Source organism: Telopea speciosissima, chromosome 7 (assembly GCF_018873765.1).
Source record: "Telopea speciosissima isolate NSW1024214 ecotype Mountain lineage chromosome 7, Tspe_v1, whole genome shotgun sequence".
In the NCBI taxonomy this organism is placed as follows: domain Eukaryota; kingdom Viridiplantae; phylum Streptophyta; class Magnoliopsida; order Proteales; family Proteaceae; genus Telopea; species Telopea speciosissima.
Window position 1 is genome coordinate 29939026 of NC_057922.1, and position 23319 is coordinate 29962344.

At 40.9% G+C, this 23319-nt stretch overlaps 1 protein-coding gene across 5 annotated transcripts; it reads right to left on the reverse strand.

Annotated features, from left to right (window-relative positions):
* Positions 1-347: 347 nt before the first annotated feature.
* Positions 348-22518, reverse strand: LOC122666619 (protein tas-like). Of its 5 annotated transcripts, none has more exons than XM_043862644.1 (12): positions 22387-22518; positions 22209-22308; positions 21988-22096; positions 17111-17199; positions 15538-15594; positions 15263-15371; positions 15079-15180; positions 14886-14950; positions 14138-14241; positions 14000-14064; positions 12941-12995; positions 348-540 (listed from the first exon to the last, which is right to left on the reverse strand). In XM_043862644.1, the coding sequence occupies exons 1-12, from the start codon at positions 22442-22444 to the stop codon at positions 380-382; spliced, it is 1074 nt and encodes a 357-aa protein (XP_043718579.1). In that variant the 5' UTR covers positions 22445-22518; the 3' UTR covers positions 348-379. The 5 variants fall into 5 exon arrangements, with proteins under 5 accessions (XP_043718579.1, XP_043718582.1, XP_043718580.1 ...); XM_043862647.1 differs by having other exon boundaries at positions 22209-22314; positions 22383-22411; XM_043862645.1 differs by lacking the exon at positions 15538-15594.
* Positions 22519-23319: the final 801 nt, after the last annotated feature.

Below are 23319 nucleotides of genomic sequence, written 5' to 3' on the forward strand. Positions count from 1 at the left end.
CGGTTATGTTTTGTTTTACGTAGTGACATGAATTATTCTCTTTTCTGCCTGATACCAACAGTCACCTCTTGTCAAATAATTGAAACAAAAGTAGACTTCCCCCACCCCTTTTCATTAATTATGTCATAAGTAACACTGCTCAATTGTAAATCATCGGAAGAAAGCTTTTTCTTCCACGGTTATGTTTTGTTTTATGCAGTGGCATGAATATTCTCTTTTCTGCCTCCTACCAACAGTCACCTCTTGACAAATAATTGAAACAGAAGTAGAGTTCCCCTACCCCTTTTCATTAATTATGTCAAAAGTAAAACATTTGAAACAAGAAGCCCATTCTGAAAGTTATAAAATGCAAGAGAAGCTAGCACAGTATAACTTCTGATCAGGGGCAGGGATTTGGATACCTTCTATGAACCTCATCAATCTCTACAGTTATTTCTGGTGTGAGCTTGACATCACATGCTCCGAGGACCTCTCTCAGCTGCCACTCCTTTGTTGCTCCAAAAACAGCACTGGCAACAAGAGGGTGTTTCAAAACGTAGGCTGCATAAAGGAAGCAACGGATATTTGGGTTAAATATTATACTATAAAAAAATAAAAATAAAATTCAGAAATTAATACTATAATACTGTAGAATTCCGTGAGTACTGGCTTGTCTTTGTAACAGTGGTCATGCCTTTATTTATAATCTTAGAATATTACAAATATGGAATGACTTCTCAACACTCAACTAACACATTTAACATGTGCATGATGAACCTAGACACTATAGGTACAAGGACAATATTACCCCTAAACCCATATTACAACATTCCCCCTCAAATTGGTGCATACATATCAAACATGCCCAACTTTCTAACAATAGGAAAAAATAACTTGGTACTGATTCCTTTGGTAAGGATATCAGCCAACTGTTCACTAGACAGAATGAACGGGATACAAATTATCCCTTGTTCCAACTTCTCTTTGATGAAGTGCCGGTCAATCTCAACATGTTTGGTACGATCATGTTGAACCGGGTTGTGAGCAATGTTGATTGCCGACTTGCTGTCGCAGTAGAGCCTCATGGGAAGATCAGCATTCATCCCCAAATCTTGAAGAAGCCCCTTGAGCCAGAGGAGTTCACAATACCTTGTGCCATAGCCCGAAATTCAGCTTCAGCACTAGATCGAGCTACAACAACTTGTTTTTTGCTTCTCCAAGTAGTTAGGTTTCCTCCAACAAATGTGCAATATCCAGATGTTGACTTCCTATCATCAGGGCTGCCAGCCCAATCTGCATCAGTGTAAGCTTCTATCCAGAGATGATTATTTGGAGAATACAGTACCCCTTTTCCAGGAGAGGACTTGAGATACCGGAGTATCCTATATGTTGCTTCCAAGTGAGAAGAGTGAGGATCATGCATATATTGATTGACAACACTCACAACAAATGTGATATCTGGTCGGGTATGTGAGAGGTATATTAATCGGCCAACTAACCTCTGATAGCTGCCCTTGTCCAACGGGTCACCTTCCTTACTCTTCAAATGTGTGTTGGGCTCCAGAGGAGTATCCACTGGTTTACATCCAAGCATCCCTGTTTCATTCAATAGATCCAGAGTATATTTTCTTTGGGAGAGAGATATGCCTTTAGCTAAATAGGCCACCTCAATCCCTAAGAAATATCTTAATCTGCCCAAGTCCTTGACTTCAAATTCTGTGCCTAAATAAGTTTTTAGCTTCTGGATTTCCTATGCATCACTGCCCGTGATTACTATGTCGTCAACTTAGACAATCAAGATTGTCACTTGCTGTCCCACCCTTTAAACAAACAATGTGTGGTCAACATTGCTCTGCTTATACCCATATGCAACCATAGCCTTATGGAATCGGCCAAACCAAACCCTTGGTGACTGCTTCAGACCATATAGAGCCTTCTTCAACTTACACACCTTTCCCTGAGTCTCTGAAGAGGTAAAACCAGGAGGTATCTCCATGTAAACTTCCTCTTCCAAGTCTCTATGTAGGAAGGCATTCTTCACATCGAGTTGTTGGAGTTTCCATCCTTGATTCACAACGCAAGAAATAATGACCCGCACAGTATTCATCTTTGCTACAGGAGCAAAGGTCTCTTGATAGTCAATTCCTTAGGTTTGAGTAAACCCTTTGGCTACTAATCTTGCGTGTATCTTTCTACTAAACCATCAGCCTTGTGCTACACAACAAAGATCCATTTACAACCAACAGGTCTCTTTCCCAAAGGGAGACTTACCAAATCCCAGGTCTGATTTTTCTCAAGGGCAAGCATCTCTTCATTCATTGCATCCTTCCATTTCTGTTCGGCTATTGCTTCCTACCAATTGTTAGGAATAGAGATAGAGGATAAAGAAGATACGAAAGCATGGAAAGCAGGAGTTAGACATTTGTATGACACAAAGTTAGAAATGGGGTGTTGTGTACAACTTTTTGGTTTTCTAATAGCAATGGGTAAATCGAGACTAGGATCAAGAGGAGGCTTATCAGAAATACGACTAGGAGCAAGACTTGGAGTAGGAACAGATGCCGATTGTGAGGGTGGTGCAATGGTGGTGGTCTCTTTCTCTTTGTACTGAGGGCCATCCAAAGGAAAATCATTTCCCCGAGAGTACGTTTGTTTCACATTTTTCTCCCCCTACACTTGTTGCTCAGTCTTTCCCACTTCTTGTTCCTGACTTGTAACTCCATCTTCTAGTTCAACCGAAACATCCTCTATAGTAGGTATTTCAACATCCAGAGGAGCAATCAGCGGGACCTCTTCACCACTTGGAATCTCCCCCTGAAGAGGTATTGGCTACGGAAAGTAAGCCTCAGACTCCCAGAAAACTACATCTATGGTGACAAACACCTTTCTTGTAAGAGGATGATAGCACTTATATCCCTTGTGGGTAGCTAAGTAACCAAGAAAAATACACCGTAACCCTTTAGGATCAAACTTGCCGTGTACATGGTGATTTCATGCAAACACGACACAGCCAAATACCTTTGGTCGCACAATAAAAGTAGATTTCCCAACCAGCAGATCCAAGGGACAGCTGCCATGTAAGACCCGAGAGGGAAGCCTATTGATGAGATAAGTGGCGGTGAGTACAGCATCACCCCAGAAACAAGGAGGCACAGCCATAGAAAACATAAGAGAACGAGCAACCTCCAATAGATGTCTATTTTTGCGTTCAGCCACCCCACTTTGAGCAGGAGTGTCAACACAAGAAGTCTAGTGTATGATCCCGTGGCTGTCCAAATACGAGCGAAAGGCACCATCCATATACTCTTTACCATTATCTGATCGAAGAATCTTCACCTTGGCACCGAACTGGGTCTGGACCATTTTATGGAACAAAAGGAAACAATTGAACACATCACTCTTGCTATGCATCAAATAAACCCAAGTTGTCCAGCTAAAACAATCAATGAAGGTGACAAACCATCTAAAACCAGAAGTAGAAACACATCGGGCAGGCCCCCATACATCAAAATGGATTAAACCAAAAGGAATCAAGCTTCAATTATCTGAAATTGGAAAAATACTTCTACTTTGCTTGGCCAAAATGCAAGCATCACAAGAAAAACTATGTTTATTACATTGGTTCACTAGACTAGGAAATAAATCAGATAAAACTCCAAATGGGGGATGGCCCAAACGACGATGCCAACTATTCAACTCAAATAATGCAGAATCAGAAGTAGAAGATGTCGGTTGAGATGTCAAAGCTGTCCGAGAATCGTCAAGCACGTACAGACCACCAACCACCTTACCACATGCAATCGTATCGTTCATTTCCAAGTCCTGAAATAAACAATGAGTTGGGAAAAAAATTATTTTGCAGTTTAAATCCTTAGTTATGCTACTAATGGAAAGTAAATTAGTAGTAAACTTAGGAACATGTAACACAGAAGAAAGAGTCAGAGAGGAAATGCACTGAATAGATCCCTTTCCCGAGATAGGAGATAGAGACCCATCAGCAACACGGACCTTAGAATGACTAGATAGAGGAAAATATGTGGAAAAAATAGATGAAGAACCTGTCATATGGTCGGTTGCCCCGGAGTCAATAACCCAAGAATTAGGCATGACCGAGGTGCAATTCCCACCAAATGAAATACCTGTGGAAGAAGATGGATTGGGAGGGGTAGGCAGAGACAGAGCCGACGCAACCATGGAAGGAGATACAGATGCTGAAGAAGATGTGTCCAAGCGATTCACCATATCCCGTAGATTGTGTAATTCAGCCATTACTGAGGAAAGAGACTGATCAGGCTGGTCTTCAGTTGTGGCCTAATGAGCACGGGTATTATTGGGCCGATTGGAAGCACCCTTCTCATGCCCTCGAGTATCTGCAGGGCGACCATGAAGCTTCCAACATCGGTCCTTGGTGTGCCATTCCTTCCCACAGTGATCGAATTTAATCGGGCAGCGATCACCAGCTGGCCGATCAATAGTAGCAGGACGATAGGAATTTCCACGGGAAGGTTGGGAACCAGAAACAAGGGCTGATCGTTCCTGAGTCACAGGATGAACCATGGCTGTACGCCGACTGTCTTCAGCCGAAAGGATGGCATACGCCTGCTCCAAAGTGGGAAGTGGATCCCCATTCAAAATATTCGACTGGATGTGATCAAACTCAATATTGAGGCCGGCCAAAAAATCAAAAACACGTAAACCATCCTCCCATTTCCGGAAGGTCGTAGCATCAACATCAGTGGTAGCACGAAATGTGCCCAAAAAATCCAACTGCTACCACAGGGTACACATTGTATTGTAATACTGAGAAATAGATAACTCCATCTGCTTGGTAGAATGGATCTTCTGACGGAGCTCATAACATTGGACAGCATTCCCAACCTGAGAATAGGTGTCTTGGGCTGCCTTCCAAATTTTCGCAACCGAATCAAGGAGATAACGCCCGACAATGTCTTGTTCCATGGAATTTACCAGATAGGACATAACCAGAAAATTGAAATTTGTCCATCGATCAAGTGTAGTACCAGCCATAGGCCTAACCTGAGTACCCGTGATGTAGCCAGAGAGACCAGGGGAACCAATCGCAAATAAGCAAGAGCGAGACCATAAAAGATAATTGCTGCCATTCAACTTGATAGGATTCACCAAGAATGGAACAAAGTCACGTTGCAATGAACCATCAGAACCAGAGGAAGCAGAAGAGGTCTCGGAAATGTCAGGCATGGTGGCTGGTAAAAAAAAACGGTGAAATAAATCTCCCAAAAAAAAAGTCAGAAACTCAGAACATATGTAGGAAAGGGTAAAAAACCCTCGGTGGGAGTCAACTCACCACCAAGGGGATGGATAAGAGGGGCAGCAAGGGAGAAAAAGGAGGCAAGAGGCCTACAGGGTTGGTGGAGGTGGCGGAAAGGGCCTGGTAGTGGCTGGCGGAGCTAGCAGTAGGTGGTGGAGGGGCTGACGGTACTAGTTCCTTAGGGCAGAATCACGTTGGAGAAGAGAGAAGAAGAAAGAATTGAAAAAAATTAATTCCCATATTCCCGGAATATTTTTGGCTCTCATGCCATGTAGAATTCCATGAATACTGGCTTGTCTCTGTGACAATGGGCATGCCTTTATTTATAATCTCAGAATATTACAAATATGGAATGACTTGCTCAACACTCAACTAACACATTTAACATGTGCATAATGAACCTAGACACTATAGGTGCAAGGACAATATTACCCCTGAACCCATATTACAACAAATACATTAGGAATACTTAGAATCAAGAGAATATCCAGTAGTAGTAGACATCATGTCTACTTCGCGACACAAAGTGTTATGTGCAGCAACAGTCTACTAACTTTATGCTCAAAACCACACTTCATCCAACTCCATCCTTCAATGCTAAATATTCAACTTGAGCTGACAATGCACCTTCAGCTGTGTGCTTTCGAAATTCAAACAGAGAGAAAGATTGGGAAATCCCAATTTCAGGAGTAAAACTACACACATATCACCCAAGTAACCTCATCCCATTTTCTTCAGACTCAGAGAAACAGGTTAAAAAAGAACTATGCCAGAGAGTGCTTCCAACTACCCCCAACAAAATTGGTTTACCCTAATGACTTGGGATGTGATTCTGGTGAACAAAAAAGAACTATATGTTATTGGTGGAGCCTGATCTCAGTCCAGAAAGTGCTGTGGTGATTCTTTGGCAGGCTGTTTCGTCTTTGAAACGCACCAGAATGGCCAAAAAGTGCATACTTCGCCCTATGTTGGTTCAGGTCCGAACCGGGTGGGTTTCTGGGGGCAGTTTTGTACTTTCTGGGGTTAGGGTTTTCTTATAAATTGTAGCGCTCTCTTTGAGAGATGGGTGAAAAAGGAATTATACTTGCTTCACAGAAATAGTGGATTCGTTATCGCTCGGCCGTGGATGTAGCCTTCCTTCTTGGGGGTGAACCACATAAAATCTTGTCATGTGTGTGCGATTTCTCTGTCTTTTGCATTTCTTCTGCAAAATCGCCATTCTGCTGCGTTGCTTTTCTAACAGTATATAGCATTCATTCAGTAGCGCACAGAATTTCAGATACAATGCTTATCATTGATACCACTTCTCCATGGCACATAAGAACTAAATATCTAGGAACTTCAAATTCATGGATACAATCTAATATTTTAACAAATAAAGAAGCAAGAATACAAGTTTTCACCTTAAAAGCAGATCAAAATCCTGATTTAAGGATTTCTTTAATAGAGATCAATGGGCATTTACATTCCCCTCCAGGCTCCCACCCCAAAATGAAAAAGGTCCATATGATTTTTTTTTTTTGGGGGGGGAGGGGGAGGGAGTGAATGTTCCATACGAAATTTTATCACTTAATTGTTTCAAAAAGCATCCTAGTGCATAAGGCTCCTGTTATTGCAGGGTCTGAGAGGGGAAAATGTACAGTCTTACCCCCGCTTCATGGAGAGGCTGCTTCCATGTTTCGAACAGTTAGATTTTAGGTTTAGGAGGTAAGAAGAGAGAAGGAAGAAGTTGGAGGAGGAAGAAGATGGCAAGAGAAGAGAGAGAAGAGAGAAGAGAATATTTGGGTTGTAATCGATTGTGTTGGAGAGGCTTCTCCATACACCTATATTAATTCAATCATAACAAATAGAAAATTACATCCACCTCCCTAGGGAGGTATAAGGGAAATAAAGAAGAAAAACATAATTACATAACAAAAAGGCAACTAGTAATGGGACTAGTTCCTAAACTACCCCTATTACATGACTTCTAACACTCCCCCTCAAGCTGGAGAATATATATCATGCATTCCCAGCTTGCTTAGGAAAGAACTAAACTGAGGAGAGCCAAGAGCCTTGGTGAAGATATCTGCCAAGTGATCACCAGTCTTCACAAAAGGAGTACAAATACAGCCAGAGTCTATCTTCTCCTTGATGAAATGCCTATCAACCTCAATGTGCTTAGTCCGGTCATGTTGAACAGGGTTGTGAGCAATACTGATGGCAGCCTTGTTGTCACAGTACAGTCTCATGGGTCCTTCAGTGTCGAATCCCAGTTCCTGAACAAGTCTTTTTAGCCAGATGAGCTCACACACTCCATGTGCCATACCTCTAAATTCTGCCTCGGCACTAGATCTAGCCACAACATGCTGTTTTTTACTCCTCCAAGTTACTAAGTTACCTCCCACAAAGGTACAATAGCCGGAGGAAGATCTCCTGTCTGTAATGGAACCAGCCCAATCAGCATCTGTGAAACCTTCCACTCTCAAGTGGTTGTGCCTTGCATACAACAGTCCTTTCCCTGAAGAGGACTTCAAATATCTTAGAATGCAATACACAGCATCCAAATGGCCACTCTTGGGAGCATGCATGAATTGGCTGACAACTCCCACTGCATAAGAGATATCTGGCCGAGTCATAGAGAGATAGATAAGCTTCCCCACTAGCCTTTGATACTTCCCCGCATCAACAAGAGAAGCACCACAGTCCTCTCCTAGTTTGTGATTCTGCTCAATAGGAGAGTTTGCTGGTTTGCAGCCTAACATCCCTGTCTCTGTCAACAAGTCAAGGATAAACCTCCTCTGACATATGTTGATTCCTTTCTTGGTCCTTGATACTTCTATTCCTAAGAAGTACTTCAAGGGACCCAGATCTTTGATCTCAAATTGTTGTGCCAAGTAGCTCTTCAATTTACCTATCTCAGCTGTATCATCTCCTGTAACCACGATATTGTCAACATAGACAATGAGAGCTGTGATAGTACCATTACTCCGCTTGGTAAAGAGAGTGTAATCAGCTTGGCTCTGGGAATATCCATTCTTTAGAATAGCCTGTCGGAAGCGCTCAAATCATGCCTTTGATGACTGTTTGAGACCATATAGAGCCTTCTTAAGGAGGCACATTTTCCCTTCAGCTGAAGGCATCTTGAAGCCTAGAGGAGTTTGCATGTACACTTCCTCTTCCAAATCACCATGAAGGAAGGCATTCTTCACATCCAACTGATATAAAGGCCAATCTTTATTGGCAGCCAAAGATAAAAGAACTCTTATTGAGTTATGCTTGGCCATAGGGGCAAATGTCTCTTGGTAGTCAATTCCATAGACTTGACTGTACCCCTTGGCCACCAACCTTGCTTTGTATCTCTCAATACTGCCATCAGATTTGTACTTGATTGTGTAGACCCATCTGCATCCAACTGGGACACGTCCCTTGGGAAGGTCTACAAGTTGCCAAGTACCATTCTTCTCAAGTGCCATCATCTCCTCAGACATGGCTTGTCTCCACTTTGGGTCAGACATAGCATCAATGACATTCTTGGGAATGGAAACAATAGAGAGAGCAGTAATAAAGGCAAGGCCTGTAGGAGAAATTGCATCATAGAAAACAAACTGGGATATAGGATTAGTACAAGTTCTTTTCCCTTTCAAATAGCAATAAAAGGTCCAAATCAAATGGAGGAGAAGAAATGTCACTTGATTGAGAAGAATGAATCTCAAGATATGGATCTGGATCTGAAGAGGACTCTTGGTAGGTCTTCTTTCTTGTATTATGCAAGCCTTCACCTTTTTTGTATGTAATGTGGTAATCCTTCTCCTTACCAGAACCACTTCCAACAACCAAATCTGTTTTCCCCCTTGGTGATTGGTCATCAACCTCAACCACATCTAGAGTCCTGTGTTTCCCAATGTCAAGCATAAAAGGAGAGGTAGGTAGAGGAGAAAGAAAGAAATCATCAGTAGCTTGTTCACTCCCACAATTCTCCCCCTAAAGAGGATGCTGAGAAGGGACAAAGAAAGGGACTGACTCAAGAAAGGTAACATCCTTGGAAATGATACATTGGCGGGAAGAGGGATGATAACACTTGTACCCCTTGGTAGTAGAAGAGTACCCAAGGAAAAGACACATAAGAGCTTTGGGGTCAAGTTTAGTGCGGGCAGATTTGTTAACATGCACATAACAAACATAGCCACAGACTCTAGGAGGAAGAGAAAAAGCAGAGCCCTTGGGAGATAAGATGTTCAAGAGAGATTTGAAATTAAGAAGCTTGGTAGGCATACGATTGATGAGAAAGGAGGCAGTGAGAAGAGCTGCGGACCAGAAGGTCTTAGAGACATGCATGCCAAACAATAGACTACGGGTGACCTCTAGTAGATGGCGATTTTTCCTCTCAACAACCCCATTTTGTTGGGGCGTGTCAAAACACGCTAGCTGATGGATAATGCCATGAGTAGTAAAGAAGGTTTGAAAGCCACCAAACATGTACTCTCCCCCTTTATTAGATTGCACAATTTTGATGCGGGTCTCAAATTGAGTAAGGATCATTTGGTAAAAATTTTGAAAGGCATCACAAACATCACTCTTATGCTTCAAAAGTACAGTCCATGTGGCACGGGAAAAATCATCAACAAATGACACAAAGTAATGAAAGCCAAATAAAGTAATAGGGGAAGGACCCCAAACATCAGTATGCACAATATGAAAAAGAGCAACAGTTCTATTACCATGATAAGGATATGAAGACCGACAATGTTTGGCAAACATGCATGGTTCACATTGAAAAACATGAGAAGAGGCAATAGAAGAAAATAAGTGAGGCAATTGTTTCCTCATTACAACAAAAGATGGATGGCCAAGACAACGATGCCATAACATAACAGAATCCATAGAACTACTATCATGAAGTCCACACACATAGGAATGAGCTGTGGGCAAAAACGGATCAAAAAAATAGAAGCCTTGCTCCTCACGTCCACTACCAATAATCCTCTTCGTCACCAAATCCTGAAAAAGACAGTGAGAAGAAAAAAATGTGACACAACAGTTGAGAGATTTAGTCAGATGACTCACAGATAAAAGATTCAGTGTAAGGTTAGGGACATGAAGAACAGAAGAGAGGGAAATAGATGATGTCACAGGGATATTACCCTTACCAGATATGGAGGAAAGGGAGCCATCAGCTACCCTAACCTTGTCCTTACCAGAGCAAATGGTATAGGAATCATAATAATGAGACGTACCAGTCATGTGGTCTGTGGCACCCGAGTCAATGACCCAAGACTGGGCGGCAGTAGAAGCTGAGGTGGAGACCTGCAAAGCTGAGGATGATGAGGATCCAGCCATACTAGATGTAGAAGATGTGCTCAACTGTGACACAACCCTACGAACCACTGCATCCATGAAGGTAGAGTCATCTTGTGGGGCATCAGCATCAGTTGCCGCAGCGGAATGAGCTCGAGCTCCCCCTCTACGGCCACCACGACCACACATACCAGGAGGACGACCATGGAGAGACCAACACCTATCCTTGGTGTGTCCAGTGCGTCCACAATGATCACATTTAAATCTGTCTCGCCCAACTCCACTGGCACCAACTGTCTCCAAAGTACTGGCTTCCTCACGGTTAGGCCCTGGGCCTCTACTACCTCCACAGGTGTCTCGAACAGAACTAGAATTGAGGGCTGACCTCTCAGATGATGCTGGTGGTAGTGCCATAGTAAGCCGCCTGGTCTCTTCACTCTGTAAGTAACTACAAACTTCACTAAGAGAGGGAAGGGGAGACCGGCCTAACAGCTGGAGTCTAACTGGCTCATAGTCAGGGTTCAGACCACCAAGTAAAGAGAAGACACGCTCCTTTTCAAGAGTCAGATACACTTTTGCTTCATCCTCTGGGTTGGTCAAATGAAGGTCCCTGTAGTGATCATACTCCTCCACAAGATTAAGGAACGCACTGTAGTACTCAGAAATAGTGCTATCACCTTGTTTCAATGAGTGAATTTTTTGATGGAGCTGATAGACCTTGGCAGTGTCACCTACTCTGTCAAAGGCCACAGAGACACTATCCCAAATAGCTTTGGCTGTTTCCTTCCTTATAAATCTTTTCCCAATCTCGGGCTTCATGGAGAAGATCAACCATGTCATAACTGTAAAATTTTCAGTCTCCCATTTATCAAAAGTAGGTGAACCAGCTGTGGGAGCCTTGATAGCACCTATGATATATCCAAGTTTTCCCTTACTCCTGAGAGAAAGTCTCACAGAGTGTGACCAATCTAGGTAATTAGTACCATTAAGCTTCACAAAAGAAATCTGTTGGTGAGTACTCTCATAAGCCAACTGAGGGACAACAGTAGGGGGTTGTGAATCAGCAGTACCAAGCACAGATGTATCCGAATCAGGCATGATGGAAAGGATTTGACAATAAACAAGAACACCAAAGACAAGTGGGGAGTACACACTCAACCCAAACAAGCAAAAAGTCCAATAAGCAGCCTAGGATAGCACACTGCCGAAGCAGTCCTAGCAACAAATCTCTAAGAGGACTTAAATCAAGCACTTCTAGTGCATTCCAACATCAGTCCAGCAAGCAGTCCCTTATAATACTGTACCACAAAGCTTGCAAGGAGTAGTATCAACTCCAAACAAGAGGAAAGGCCTCATAAAGACTGTACATGCACATCCCTCAACCAAGAGAGCATCAAACTGTAGCTCAAAGCAAGAAAAAAGGGTAAACACTCTCGAGTTTACCTGGGCAGAACAGAGGATCCCACACAAGAAGCAAATCTGCTCATATGGCTTCTTCAATCAGCAAGAAAGATCATAGCCATCCTCATAAGTGTCCTAGGGCCATACAAATGAGCCTGACCAAGACACAAAAGCAATCCGAGAATAGCAGCAGCTGCAACCTGAACCTGAACCTGGCGGAACTTGTAGCAGCAACTGTGTGAGATCTAAACCTTCAAGAGAGCTTCAAAAACAGATCAGGTATATCCTTCGATCATCAAAAGAGGCTAGACTGAGCCTATTCCATACTCTTTAAGCAAAGCTGTACACAGGAATCTCCTCTTTGGAATCCTTAGACACAAAGGATTTCAAAGAGAAGAGAAAGAATGAAAACAAGGACTGAACACGACTCTCAAACCTTCAGCCTGCTCTGATACCAAGTTAGATTTTATGTTTAGGAGGTAAGAAGAGAGAAGGAAGAAGTTGGAGGAAGACGGTAGCAAGGGAAGAGAGAGAAGAGAGAAGAGAATATTTGGGTTGTAATCGATTGTGTTGAAGAGGCTTCTCCATACACCTATATTAATTCAATCATAACAAATAGGAAATTACATCCACCTCCCTAGGGAGGTATAAGGGAAATAAAGAAGAAAAACATAATTACATAATAAGGCAACTAGTAATGGGACTAGTTCCTAAACTACCCCTATTACATGACTTCTAACACGAACCCGTAACCCGAAGGTTGCAATGGCGCAACTTAACTGTTACGCCAAGGATCACCCACTTAGTTGTTTCATCATACTGAAATCATGACTAAGCAACCACATAAAAAATCCATGAAAAGAAAACAATAAAAATAGAAGGAATCCAGTACAGGATCATTTTGCAAGGTGAGTAATTCATCTTTTTTATGCTAAGGAATAAATCTAGGCATTGAATTATCTAGAATGTACAGGAAGATGTCAGCTCTGATACCTATTGCAAGAGATACAGGAGAAAGTGCATATTTTTCTGCAATATCTAGATACGCCTGCAAAATGACAATGAGACATATTAGTTCAGCAAGCAAACTGTACAACAATTCAGCCTTATCCAACTAAATGGGGCTGGCTATCATCAAGCAAAGTGTGATACCTGATATTGGTATTATTGAGTTCTATCCTCACCTTATGAGATATACATAGCATCAAATAAGGAATTCTAAGCTCACAGCCATTTTACCGAGATACAACATTTACATTTTAAGTATCGGGGCAACAAAAGAGTGGAAGACTTCTATGAACAAATACTTGGATCTAAAAGTGGAGCTTTTTTTTTTAAGGAATGCACCTGAGGTGAACTGAGAAAAAAAAAACTAGCAAAAAATTAACAAGTCCAGTACATTTCTTTTTTTTTAATTCACCAAGCCAAGGAGCTCAATTAATTCTTGGCTCATATCTGTAATTCACAGCAAATATAACCCCAAAAGAAGATTTAAGGGTCGACTAAGCTCCAAACACTTGTAGTTAGCTCACTCTTAGTATAACATTAGTACATTACCATCACTCCCATGAATGTGCAAGTCCACCGGTCTCATATGTCTATCACTCATACTTGTATTTTGTTCTCTTTCCTCAATCAAGGGATGAATGTAAGACCATAAAATAATAATAAATTAACTAATACATGGCAAAAAGTCGGTACAAACAAAATCACCCAATTACCTTATTTATAAAGGAAATGGGATTTGCTCAGCATAAATTGATGATGGATAAATAGGCTGAAAATTATCAAAATCTATCAGACTACTATTATACTATCATTAAATTGGAAAATAAGCAGATCAATATTAGGATCAATCCATTTGGATATGTTAAATCCTTTCCACCAAAATCTTTACATGGGGTAGCAAAGTTCTATTCTCTGAAACTTTTCATTATAAGAGGGAAGGTTCAAAATAAAATTTTTACCTTTTCATCTATCAAGAAAAACTTCAAACAAATTTCTCTCTAAACTAAGATTTGTTTTATGGCTCAGAAGAATCTGCTTACGTACCTTGGTAGCAGCTTTTATACGGGAATTGGACAAGTTGTATCTGGATTCTCCTTCTGCATACTTCCCTGTAAAGGAAAGAAAACATTGACTTTGCAGTCTACAGAGAAATCCTCTAGGAAACCAAACATAAGATATGACCTCTGAAAAGATTCATTCGAGCATCTACTGGGCCCCCATCTGGAGAGAAATACTTGCCGGAAAGTATGCCCATTGCCAAAGGGCTATAAGCCAATAAGCTGACTCTGGATGTTTCAATAACAAAATATAGAAAGAATAACTGAGTTTGAAATGAGAATGATAACTAATTTTAAAATAATTAAACCAGAGGTAGTCTTAAGTCATGAAATTCACAAGCATATTAAGTTTGCAAAACATTTATATGCTGAACTTACAACTTACTTACCATTTAATAGAAACACATGATGTAATGGAATACCCTGTCAAAGTGCCTCTTCCGCACTCAGATCTTAGTCCACATCCTAATATTCCAAAGTTCTTGGGAAGATCCAGTACCATATTTTTTTTTATCTCAAAATTCTAATCCTTTTCGTACCTAGATAAATAAAGTAAATTTGTATACCTAGCATAACTATTCATTTTAAAAAGAAAAAAAACATAGATATTTACTATGAAGTGTAAGTTGAAATTCATTACAATTCAAACAAAAATGTAACACAACAAAAAGGAACTCATTTTTCCCTCTTGTCAAAAGAGGAACAAATCATTAAAAGCCTTAGCATTATGACTACTTCTCTCCTTTGTTCTCATGGTGCACATAAAGGCTAATTGTTCAGAAGTTCAAACAGTAAATAATAGTCATTATCAGGAAAGTCTCCCCAATCAAGCTTCAATCTTCCATAAAATATATAATGGACAAACAGATTACCTCTCATGATGACAGCATTCGGCCAGTCCAGAATCAAAACTTCTGCAAAGTAGGCTGTATGAATTCTACCCAAAAAAAAAAAAAAAAGTTACAGACTGTAAGAGATGCAAACATGAGGGAGCAACAAGAACAGAAAAGAAAATTGTAAGAGACTATGAGAATATCATTCTCTGAACGTGAGTGAATCCACTACCTGCAAAGACACAATCCTAGGATAACTGGGAACATCTTTTGCAAACTGAAGGAACTTCATGACACCATATGGTGTTTCATTACTGAGCCCAATATATCTGATCTACATACAGGATTTCTCAACCATTCAGAGCAATCCAATTTGGGAAAAGATTCTGGCAGTATAGGCAAGGCCACAAACTTACTTTACCAGCATCAACAGCTTTTCCTAGAGTATCAAGTTGTTCGTCTATAGATACTGACGAGAACTGCCTAGTCAGATCATAATCAGTTTCTCCAAACATGGGAACATAGCTACAAGCACAACCATGTAAAGTATTGAAAGAGATTGAGGTAAGTCAAATCTGAAATAAACAAATATAAATTAAATATCAATGGTAAAAGTAATTTTTTTCTCAATATCTAGTATAATAAAAGAAAAACTTGTCAAAGACAAAAAGGAAAGGAGCAGCATACAGACCGATCAGGCCAATGGATCTGATATAGATCGATGTAATCTGTCTGCATCCTCAACAAACTGCACAAATTCATTTAATAATAACTAAGATCATAGAACTCAAATCCATACAAAGACCAATTACCATTAAGAACTTAGCAGCTGAACTCTGTACGCAGGCAAAGGTCCCCTTTAGACTGTAGAATCACACTTCCACAATTCCCATAAATGGAGATATTAACAAAAATTTCTATATGCATGGGTTGGATAGAAGCAGAAAGTGAAGGTCAGATGCAAACTAGATATAGTAGTTACATATGTTAATAATCCTGTCAACAGTGTCGAACAGATATACGAAAATTACAATGAATCTTCATCTTTTAACCTATTAATCCTATAATCAACCCATTTAAAAGAAAAACCTGTTAGCCATGGTGAGTCGATTTTTCAGTCCAATTCCCAACAGATAGTGGACCATATGTTGATGTCCTCTTGGACCAGAAAACAGTTCAATTTTATGATCCTAACCATTTGATACATAAACTTCTTTCGGAAGACTATCGAACAAGAACTTTTGGATTGCCTAAAGAGATACAATGGGTTCAGAGGTCAGATGATCTAAATTGGATACTCTTTGGGCTAGTAGATCTTTCTGGTGGGCCCGAATTGAACAAATTTGAGTTATTAGAATGGACATACCTTGTATCGTATGAGCAGGAACCACCAAAAGTTTGGTGGTGCTTCAACTTGATGTTCTGTACCCTTAACTGTCATAGCCTTTTATAAAAGCTATATACTCAATCTAGGCTCCAAATATAATGTGGGAATGGGTGTAAATGAATAGCCGAAATCCGTTTCCGTATCCATGTCCGCATCCGTTTAGCACCATCCGAATCCGTCCGAAAGCTAAACGGATGCGGATGCGGATAGGCTATAGCTATCCGAAAAGCTATATTTACATGTAAACGGATAAAATATCCGATCCAAATCCGTATCCGTATCCGTTTAGCACTATCCGAATCCGTCTGAAAGCTAATCGGATGCGGATGCGGATGCGGATGCGGATGCGGATATAGCACTATCCGAGCCGAATCTGATCCGTTTACATCCCTATGTGGGATGCATATATATATAAGACAAAGGACAGAGTTTTCCTTAAGCCACGGTGAAGGAGGAATTCCTTCACCGATGGCCATCATTGTGCTTGAATGGGTGTCACTGTGTCAGGGAACAGTGGAGGGCATTACAGACCTTCAACATATAGAGTTCAGATCTGCTACCCACATGGGGACGGGTGGGGACAGATCTGAACCCTCCATGGGGGTGTGGGACCCGCCTCTAGGGTGTGTGACCCACGTCCCATGGAGGAGTCAGATCTGTCCCCACCCATCCCCATGTGGGTAGCTGATCCGGATTCCAACATATAGGGGGAGTAATGAAGACCTTAGATTCGTGAGTAAACCCTTCACCGTGGGTGAAGGAAAACTTCCCCCTAAGACAAATGAATCGTTTCAGAATATGGAACAATTATGCCACAATCTTCTAGTTCAGGGAAACAGAAGAGCAACAACATAGTATATTTAACATAAAAACCAACCTATTGCCAATGGCCTCCATTATGTTGCTAGCATCCAAACATTTGGGCCCACCACGGATCCAGGTCATCTGTCCAGATGGTCCAGTAACCTGTGCAGAATACATATTACCATCACCTAAAGCAAAAATATTATCTTGAATGGATTTAACCAATGACAAATCTTCATATGATAAACATAATAAATTGGAAAGAAAATAAACTGTGTTTGATATTTGAATTTACAATCAAGTGCATTCATTTGACCCTAGTACTTTTTTTTTTTTTTTTTTTGGGGGGGGGGGTGGGGGAGTGGGGGTGTGGAGGGGTGTTGGGGACAAATGCACAACCACGAGGAAGAAACCAAGCAAACAATCACACACAACACGAGGAATTTAACGAGGTTCAGCATAAATGCCTACATCCACCCGAGAGAACCAGAGAATTTTTTCACAAGCATGAAAAAAACTCTACACTACTCTCCACCTCACAAAGTGATCTCCCATGCTTGTGTCTAGGATTTTCTTCACAAAGACAATATACAGGAAACCCTAATCCCCACATAACTACAATTTTATCCTTGTACATGTAATGGACTCAAAACCAAAACATATACGAACTCAATAATAATTATGTGGACCACTATAGAGTACAAGAAATAAAACACAACAATCTCCACCTTGGCTTGGATTCTGCAAGCCAACTTGAAGAAGACCAGTATTCATGTTGATTCCGCAAATTCTGCCATTGTCTCTGCCTGTCCGCCATACTCAAACAGTCTTGGCCCACAACCTGCCCAAGATGCCCTCACAACTCACTGCCGCACTATATGATGCGACTCCATCTCTCCTACCACTACAACCAAACCGAAGAGATCACTTCCACTCACAAAATCTGAAGCGAAAGAGACCTGCTTCTTTCCGAACCTGCATTTGTTCACAACCTGAACTGCCTGCACTTTTGTCGCTATTTATATCTCTTGCCTGAGTTCCAATAGTACCTCCAATTGTTTCATCACTCCCTGCAAGTCTGTATAGATTCCCAATCATCCATCCCTATATCACAACCATGGACCCTCTTAATGTAGAAGGGATTCAACTAAGAACCACTCTACAGTTGGATCGATGATAGGTTGCAGCAGAACATCAAATTAGAGACCAAATCAGAATTAGTAACTCAATAAATAAGAACCAAACCAGCCAACATAATATCACCAAACTTAGGTTGAGTGGAGGTAATGGTGAAGAGAATCTCTGCCCCAAATTTCTGTCAATTCCAAAGGCCAGAAGTAGGGATCTAAACTGGAGTCGGAATTAGAAGGTAACTCCAAAAATAGAAAGTGTAGAGTTGCAGGCCAATCCAGCCAACAACAGAGCCCAAGACTGGGATCGAGTGGTCTCCTCAGGGGTCTGGAACAGTCTTCAAATTATCACCTTCGATGAAATAAAGGCTGCACGGTTTAGGTCCTTCGATGGCAGCAGCAGAGAACTTGAAAGGGTTGCAGCCGGCAGGTGTGGAGATGGGATTTATGGCCCCTGTTCAGCAACAGCAACTCCAGTACTTGTTTGGATTGATTTCTGATCTTCTCAGTTGAAGCAGCAGCAAACAGTTGATGTCTCAAAGTAACAGCAGGGGCATAGCTCGATTGAGGTGAGAAGACAAGGAAAAGAAGAGAGAAGTGGATAAGGAGATTTGGCTCTCAGCAGCCCTATGGTTTCGGCTCTCTCACACAGACCCTCTCACCCTTCATCCTCACAGTAGAATGATAAACTTTGCATAAAGCAATCAAATCAACTTCATTCCTTCTCTGGAGGCTACTAAGAACCATTACATATATAGGCAGCAATACCTTACCCCTCAAGTAAATAGAAAATAGAAAGTAACTTGCTACCAAGTAGCTTACAACCAAAGTAGAAAATCTAGCTGCCTTATTTCAAAATAGAAACTCCTATTTTAGAGAACAAAACAAAAAAAGTAACAAACTGGAATTAGAAACTACCTAACATACTTTCCAAAACTGAAAATAGAAACTAAACTATGGCAGCATTAGGATAGAATCTTTCTCCATTTGATGGGCCCACAAAATCTTCTAAAAGAATATATCCACACATGGAAAATATGGGCTATGACACTGTTCACGTGAACAGCATTTTGGCCTCTTCTTCTTCATGTTTTGTCCTACATTACCTCTTGGAATCCCAAGGTCCACCTTCAGATGAGCATCAGAAACCTCTTGAATTCAGTGTTCCCAATGAAATTAGATTTCTCCTTAGATTCAACACATGTATAACCCCAGTCAAAGTTCGCACAATCCCATTAAACATGCAAATCCGTATGGTCCCAATCCCGATAATCTTGCTTAAAATATTGTTTGCCATTTTGATCATACCACTATTACATGCATGATATGCAAACTGATTCTTGATTGAACACCTATGAAATAAACAACCAGAATATAAAATCCAATCTGAAATTTATGTACCTAATGAAGTAATGAGATAGACATCTTTATCACTCCAGTATCCTTCCATGATAGTTGCATTGGATGATTTATCTTCGTTCTCCTTTTTATCCTCCCTATACCTTGGACAATTCCTCTTCAAATGACCTTCTTCCCCGCAATAATAACAAGGTATTTTACGAACTTTCAACACGGACCGACCCTTATACTTGTTGAACTCCTCCAGTCTCTCATTTGATTTGCCTCTGCCCTAACCACCATCTGCAACCAAGGCATTACCCTCTTTTGACTCTCCCTCACCGCTATTTTTCCGCCACGACTCATTCATCAAAAAGCAGCAATAACCTCATCAAGTTTGAGAGTATCCTAACCAAATAATAGTGTAGTCACAATGCGATCAAATGAAGGAGGTAGTGAACCCAACAAGAGAAGTGTCTTGTTCTCCTCTTCAATCTTAAAATCTAGAGCCAACAATTCCGTCAGTATCCTGTTGAACTCATCCAAGTGCATCTTAAATTTTACTCTCTCTGACAACCAAATGTTATATAATTGTTTCTTAAAAAACAGCCGATTTGTCAATGACCTAGACTTGTACTTGTTCTCCAGCTTTGCTCAAATTTCCTCTGGATCCGTCAACCCAATGACCTCACGAGGAGCGTCATTCACAAGATAAAACAAGATCCTACTATTCATTAGATCCCTCAACTTTAGCCATCATCTTTCGTCATCTTGATCGGCTTGTTTGATTTCTTCTAAAGAGCCTTAACACTCCCTTCCCACGTAAGAATATTCTTCACCAGTTATTGCCAAAAAATGAAATCATTATAGCCATTGAAGGGTTCTATGGAGAACAATTGAACCCTTCCTTCATCACCATCCGATTAACCAGATCTTCACCTTCTGTGCTCGCCACCAACCTCAACGAACCTGATCATCGTGATCTTTGCATGAACCTGCACGATCTATACCAATGGAGTGGAATATGCCGGAATTAGACTATCTGTTGTGTCTGCATTGCCATAAAATGTTGGGATACCAAATTCAACCACTAAACAAACTCTTCACACCTTAAGTTTCACCCAACTCTTCTTCTTTTTTTCCTTCACCAAGAGAAAACAAAACAAAAACAAAAAGGACAAAACACTACCCTTTCCTATACATGATATCCCCTTTTTTGTTTCTCTAATTTTTCTTCTTTCAAAGAGTAGGTATCTGTGTGCACCTACTCTTTCTCCCCCACTTTTCTATATCGTACCTCTTTTTTCACTTTTCTTTTTTTCTTTTCTTTTCTTCTTCCTCTTACATGAAGAGTTTTCTCCTCTTCTTCATGTATCGGAATCATACCTTCTTTTGCTCTCCTTGCATACCACGATCTCCTTGCATCACTTGTGACGATCTCTTGAACCTTGTTTTGACACCACTTGTTGAGGACAAATGTGTAACCATAAGGAAGAAACCAAACAAACAATCACAAACAACACGAGGAATTTAACATGTTTCTGCACGAATGCCTACATCCACCCAAGAGAGCCAGAGAATTTTTTGACAAGCCTGAAAAAAACTCTACACTACTCTCCACCTCACAAAGTGAGCTCCCTTGTTCGTGTCTAGGGTTCCCCCCCCCCCCCCGCCCCGCCCCCGCCCCCCACAAAGGTAATATACAAGAACCCTTAAAAACCCTAATCCCCACACAATTGCAATTTTATCCTCATACATGTAATGGGCCCAAAAACCCAACCCAAACATATACAAACCCAGAATTAATTATGTAAACCAATAACAGAATACAAGACATATAACCCAACATGGGGGTAGCAGTGGGGGGACAGATACGGATGAATCAGAGTATTAATTTGGTTGTTTCAATTACGCAAAAACTCAACGTATGATTAGAGCATCTTACGTTGGTTGTTACATTTCCCTCAAAAAGGAGTAAAAAAAAGTCTTCCACTTGTAAACCATTGCAACTACTAAATTCAAAAGAGAGGGCGATGCAAAAATAGCGGAAGAGAAAAGGCCAAATTAAAAATAGAGTAGTTATCCATATAACAATAGAACGTGATGTTTTCAAAAATCACAAAATAAATATGCGCCATCCATTTTTATGGTACTATTAATCTAGATCGTCTATTCCCACTCAAAGTTGGAAGAGTGCACGATAATGCCAAGAGTGCTTTTAAGCATGCATGGACATACACATGATATGTGCCAATACAAAAGGGGGTATTTGATTGAGTTAGACTCCAAAATTTGATATGTGGCTATTCTAAATCATGTCCTCTCTATCCAACTGTTAGAATATACATATCATCTGTCCACACGGCAAAATTTGTCTTGTGGCATTTGAGACAACAATAATTCACCAAAATTAAAAATTAAAAAGAAAAGATAAAAATTAATAGGAAACCATTCAAGACAGAATATCATAGCATAGCCTCACCTTGGTAGCCAAGACGACACGATCCCGAGGAATTTTCCGCTCTTTAATCCAGAGGCCCACGTATTCTTCGCTCCTGCCTTGAGTCTCTGCACGCTGAGGCACCGAATACCTAAGTTATCAAACAGAAGGGGTAAAAAGGAAAGAGTAAGATGGACCATATTCGAAGCAGAGAGGAGACTCGAAGAAGAAGAATCATCACAGGGAAGGGATGTGATGATTACATTTCTGCAGAATCAATAAAGTTAATTCCTGCATCAAAAGCTTCATCGAGGAGGCGAAAAGACTGTTGCAACGAGTTCTGCTCTCCAAACGTCATGGTTCCTACGACAAACCTGAATTCGAACTTGATTTTCACAGGAAGATGGACAAAGACAAAAGAGTAGTAGAAGAGTTTCAAACCTAAGCATAGCCTTGAAACCTTAAGGCCAGGAGCAAGGTTGAAGAGAGGAACCGCCATTGTGTTTAACTCATCTGCAAAACTGAAAAACCCTCAACGTGGAAGGGCGGGAAGCCTATGACACTGACCATCTTCTGACGAAAACAAAAAAGATAGAGTGACTGGTCGCAGCGCGACCCTTATTTTATTTAAACGCAGCGTTAAGCGCAACGAATCAATGTTAGCCGTTGATTTCTTGTGACTGCAATCTGAACTGTTGGTATTAATTGTACCAGGTTATTCCAAGGATGCCGGTACCACCTTCTATCTTCGGTTGTGAAACGACTTAAATGAGGAAATGAAACGTACTTCGTTCTTCCCTAAAAAAAAATTGACCTTCATTCTGCTCTCGCCGGGAAGACGTTCTGCATGTAGTGGTGTAGTCAGTAGACTGAAGTCCGTGCATAGAGGTGGTGATTGCAAAGTTATTTTTCTTTGGCGGAAGTTTTCTTCAGCCAGGGAGAAGACCCAAAATCCTGATTCTTCAGAGGTGGTGGTTGCAGATTTATTAGGGGGTGGGAATACCTAATAGACCCAACAATATCATTATTTTGATTGATTCTAACCACCGTTGGGAGATCGAGAGGTCTCAATAGCAGGTATCCACTATCCTCCATTTGCTGTTCTCGCTCTCTTTATCTCTAATTTTTTAGGGTTTTTAAGTGAAATAACCCTTCTCTGTTTGTCTTTAATAGCAGATTCCCCCAATCGCTGGTTGCAGATTTGTTTCTTCGTGCAGCGAAAAGACCCAATATCCCCCATTTCGAGATCCAGAGCTCTCAAGAGCAGGTATACTCCATTTGTTCTCTATCTGGCTCTCTATCTCTTTATATTTTTAAGGGAAATGAAAATGGCATTACACTCTTGAGCTGGATAGGTCTACTTAAAGAAATGGT

Excerpts from the sequence above, each read along its gene's own strand:
- LOC122666619 (XM_043862644.1), bottom strand. The coding sequence starts at position 22,444 with ATGGCGGTTCCTCTCTTCAACCTTGCTCCTGGCCTTAAGGTTTCAAGG. Across the intron at positions 14,242-14,885 it reads GAATGCTGTCATCATGAGAG|AGTCAGCTTATTGGCTTATA; the intron begins GTAATCTGTTTG and ends TGAAACATCCAG. Across the intron at positions 12,996-13,999 it reads GTATAAAAGCTGCTACCAAG|GCGTATCTAGATATTGCAGA; the intron begins GTACGTAAGCAG and ends GTCATTTTGCAG.